This window comes from Cyprinus carpio, chromosome A24, assembly GCF_018340385.1.
Source record: "Cyprinus carpio isolate SPL01 chromosome A24, ASM1834038v1, whole genome shotgun sequence".
NCBI lineage: Eukaryota > Metazoa > Chordata > Actinopteri > Cypriniformes > Cyprinidae > Cyprinus > Cyprinus carpio.
In genome coordinates this window covers 25130589-25135588 of record NC_056595.1, presented here as the reverse complement: position 1 = coordinate 25135588, position 5000 = coordinate 25130589, and the positions used below count along the sequence as shown (strand labels likewise).

Genomic DNA, 5000 nt, shown 5'->3' with positions numbered 1-5000 from the left:
ATTAATGGTTGTATATGTTTTATTGTATCTCTTAAAGAGCTTGAAAGCTGTAATTCCTCATAAAATACTTATGTGAAGTCTTTATGAAAGTATTTTTTTATATTGATGAAAGTCTCAAAAATTAAGATTCTGTCATCATTTACTGATTGTCACGTTGTTTTAAACCTGTGTGGTAGAGCTGCATGATTTAAAAAAATATAAAAATAATAATAATCTGGAAAAAAAAAAAGATAGGGATTGCAATTTAAAATGCCATTATTTATTTATTTAGTCATTTTGCTAAAAATCTCCAAGTTTGTTGTGATCGTTTGTGTGACTGATTATATTTATAATAAAAAAATAATAAACAAAATATGAAAATATTAGTTATAATATTTCACTGTAAAATAAAAAATAATATTGTTACTTTACAGTGCATATATATATATATATATATATATATATATATATATATATATATATATATATATATGTATTGTTTTATAGTTTTTGTATATATATATATATAATATATATATATATATATATATATATATATATATATATATATATATAAAAATATATTATATATTTGCAATAAAATACTATTAAATGGTTTTAATTAAATATATATATATATATATATATATATATAATATGGTTTTATTATGGTTTTAATAATATATATATATATATATATATATATATATATATATATAATATATATATATATATATATATATATATATATATATAATATATATAACCATAATAAAATACTAATATCAATATCAGTTTTATTTCAATTAATTTTGCAGCCCTAATGTACAAAGGACTGTCTTTTGTGAAATAATAATAAAAAAAGAAATAAAAACGATGTTTAGAAAATGTTGTTTGGACCCCAGTCATATTCATATTTTTTTGTTGCACAGAAAAAAAAAAGTAATACAGGTTTAAATAAACATGAGTGTCATTGGGAATCTTTATTTCAGGACACTGATGTATTAAAACACAGATGAAACATAGACGAAGGCTCATTAAATGTTCCCTTCACTTAAAAGAATCAGTGTACGTCCAGGACTCAATTACACACACTTGGAATATTTGCCTCACGATGTGAGAGTGGAGTCGTGCATAAATGCAGCGCACGTGAGCATCAGACTGCAGCTGCACTCGTCTTCTATGACGGCTGAAAAAATGGGAATAATTTTGCCGTGCCAAATCCCAGAGGTCTCATTGAAACGAGTTCGCTAGAACGATGAAAGCATTAGTCCCCCGGTGCAGGAACAGCGGCCTGACAGCAGCGCGCCGCTAAAGTCTTCTTCCCGCTGAGCGCTCGCCCAGTAATTGCTGTTGGCTGACTCCACTTACAGCTGAAGCGGACTGAAGCGAGCCGCTTAGAGCATCAGCAAATTACAGCAAATGTCATCGCAATTCTCCCGGCGCGGTCCGGACGTGAGATCCGATCTACGCTTAGGATTTAGCTATTTAAGGATTGTCTAAACGCTGCGTGTGTGTTTCTCGTAAGGAACACTTCTACAACAAAGAGTTTACCATTATGATTTTAGACGACGTCGCTCAGACTCGTCTCTTTTATAGCTCAGGAGAATCATCTGAGAAGCTTTAGACTCCATTCAATCTCAGTTCTGTCTGGGAGAAAACCTGAGATGATGAAGAGATGTCAACTGCTGTTATAAAGATACAAAATAAGTGTGGAAGAATTTGAAGAGAAATTATTGAGATCATAATGAGTTCTTTGACTTTTGATTGCAGGCAAATCTGAGTGCAATTTGAGAGTTTTTTGAGGAGACGTGAGATTACTGGAGTCTTATTCTCAGGAGAAACATCTGAGAAGTTGTGGAGTATGAATACTTCTACAACGTGTCAAAGAACAGCGTTTATCATTATCATAGCTGTTATTGCTCAGACTTTTCTCTTTTGTAGCTCAGGAGATACATCTAAGAAGTTGTAGAGATGTCAATTGTCATAAAGATATAAAACGAAAGTGGAAGATTTTGATGAGAAATGATTGAGATCATACTGAGATCTGACTTTTGATCGCAGGCAAATCTGAGTGCAATTTGAGACTTTTTTTGAGGAGACAGATATGAGATTATGTGAGATACTGGAGTCTTTTTCTCAGGAGAAGAATCTAATTTCTGTCTAGGAGAAACAACTGAGATGTTGTCGAGATGTCAATTGTTGTCATAAAACTATAAAATTAAAGTGGAAGATTTTGATGAGAAATGATTGAGATCAAAATGAGATCTGACTTTTGATTGCAGGCAAATCTGATTGCAATTTGAGACTTTTTTTGAGGAGACACATGTGAGATTATGTGAGATACTGGAGTCTTTTTCTCAAGTGAAACAACTGAGATGTTGTAGAGATGTCAATTGTTGTCATAAAGATATAAAATTAAAGTGGAGGAATTTGATGAGAAATGATTGAGATCATAATGAGATCTATGACTTGATTGCAGGGCAATCTGAGTGCATCTGAGACTTTATTGAGGAGATAAAACACTCACACAGGAGGAGACATGAGAAACATCTGAGAAGCTGACTCCATTTAATCTCATTTCTGTCAATGGAGAAACAACTGAGATGTTGTAGAGATGTTGTAGACACATACACATATACAACACATTTAGAGAATGAAGAGTTTATCATTATGATCATAGACATTATTTCTCTTTTATAGCTCAGACATCACATTTGTTGAAGTAATAACTTTGTCTCAGATGTTTCTCAAATGTGGAAAAATTTAATGAGAAATGATTGAGATCATATTGAGATCTCTTGACTTTTGATTGCAAGCATATCGCAGTTTGAAACTTTATTGATGAGACACATTTTCTCAGGAGAAACATCTGAGAAGCATGAGTCTCCATTTAATCTCATTTATGTCTTGGAGAAACATCTGAGATGTTGCAGAGTATGAATACTTCTACAAACATATGAAGAGATTTTCATTATGATCATAGATGTTATTTCTCTTTTATAGCTCACGCATCCCTGATTTATTGAAGTAAGAATAAGACGAGAAATGATTGAGATCATAATGAGACTTTTGAATTCTGGCCGTTTTGATCTCATTTTGAGCTCTTGTTCTCAAGAAATGAGAAGTTGGAGACTCCAGCAATTTGCTCGCCATTTAATCTGATTTCTGTCCATGAGAAACGATTGAGATATTGTTGAGACGTTTATTGTTCTTCCTGATGGTCATCTGCACTCCTCACATGGATAAATGTAATTTAACGAAGCACATCAGGAAGGAAACTGTATATTATTGTGATTAAGAGGCGTCTAGTTTTGACAGATCTTAATTAAGTTCGTCAAGCTCAGACGATAACGAGAACTCGCCCACGAGCAAAATCATCAGTAGAGAGTGCTCCACATCACGAGTGTTTGCTAACACCGCTGTTTACTTGTGCGTATGAATATGTAAAATCTTGCTTCTCGCTCGTGTTTTTCTGCTGGATGCAATTTGCTTTGGCTCAGAGCGAATGCATCAGCGCCGGAGAACGTGAGCGCAGATTTGCATGAGCTAATTAGCTTGTCAGAAGTCATTTTGGAATTTGCTTGTTGATTAAAAACAATGCTAATTAGAATTAATTAAACGTGTGGTTTTAATTCTGTCGGCTGTGCTGTTATTACCGGGAGCTGACTTACATGTTGCCCTTATTAAGTTGATTTGGAGCTTTAATGGAAACGCAGATGCGCAAATCTGTCGCTGCTTGTTTGCATGCATTTATGAATGAGGTGTTTGAAAGTTTCAGCTCCGCTGCTGGAAAACACGTCCAATAATCCAACAAAGAGCCGCGGCTTCATGACTTCTGCTCCGGTGTCACTCTGGATTATGTTCAGTGGACTGTTTAAAGGCTTCATGTGCTGGAGGAGTCAATCTCTCCGTGTCCCAGTCACATTTCAGCCTGAAATCAACAGAACAAAGTATAGTTTTGCATAAGAAAATAAATAAATAAATAAATAAATAACACTGTTGTTCACACACAGTATGAATATGGAGCTATAAAGATCACGTGGAAGGATTTGATGAGAAATGTTAGAGTTTATGATGAGATCTCTGATGTTTTTTACGATCAGATTTTTTTTTTCAGTTTTTTTTTTTTTTTTTTTTTTTTTTAAATATATTTTCATATTTTGAAGGAAAATATGTATTTTATATGTTTTTTTGACAATTATTAACAAAGAAAGAATACAGCTCTATAAAAAGAATTTTGACGAAAAATATTTGCATTCATAAAACCTTCTGTTATATATATATATATATACACACACACACACACACACACACACACACATATAAATAGATACTTTGTGAATGTATGTGTATAATTTTAGAAAGAAAATATGTATTTTTATAATTTGTTAAAGGGGAATTTTTTTATTTTATAGTTTTTTTTTACTTGACAATTGTTGACATTCAGTATTTGATGAGAAATGTTTGCTTTCATAATGATTTATACAGATTTTTTTTAAAACTGTATTATATATACAGTATTTATATATGATACAAATAGAATTTATTTTTATTTTTAAAGGAAAATAATGTTTATTTTCTTTTTTTTTTGTCAGTTGTTGAGAGTAAAAATGTAGAGCTATTAAATGAATGTAGAACACATATATATGATTTTAGATCTATCTATCTATCTATCTATCTATCGATCTATCGATCTATCTATCTATCTATCTATCGATCTATCTATCTATCTATATATCTATCTATCTATCTATCTATCTATCGATCGATCTATTGTATAAGGAAAATAAAGTTTTTTGTGTGTGGCATTGTGTCAACATTTTCCTGATTTTGGTGAAATGAGTTCTTTGCTCCTCAGGTCCGATGCAGGAGACCGTCTATGACTTCTGGAGGATGGTGTGGCAGGAGAACACGGCGACTATCGTCATGGTTACCAATCTGGTTGAAGTCGGCCGGGTGAGTGAAGCCCTCGATCCTCTGGAGTTTAATTCTCCCCCGATCACAGACAACTCAGATCT

General features: G+C 32.5%; 1 protein-coding gene across 1 annotated transcript in view; it reads left to right on the top strand.

The window, feature by feature from the left end:
- The window catches only part of ptprma (protein tyrosine phosphatase receptor type Ma), a 207633-nt gene that overhangs the window by 180766 nt on the left and 21867 nt on the right, over positions 1 to 5000 (top strand). The window contains exon 25 of the mRNA XM_042714848.1: positions 4841 to 4938. Coding sequence (XP_042570782.1) covers positions 4841 to 4938 — 98 coding nt within the window. The remainder of the gene's footprint in view (positions 1 to 4840; positions 4939 to 5000) is intronic.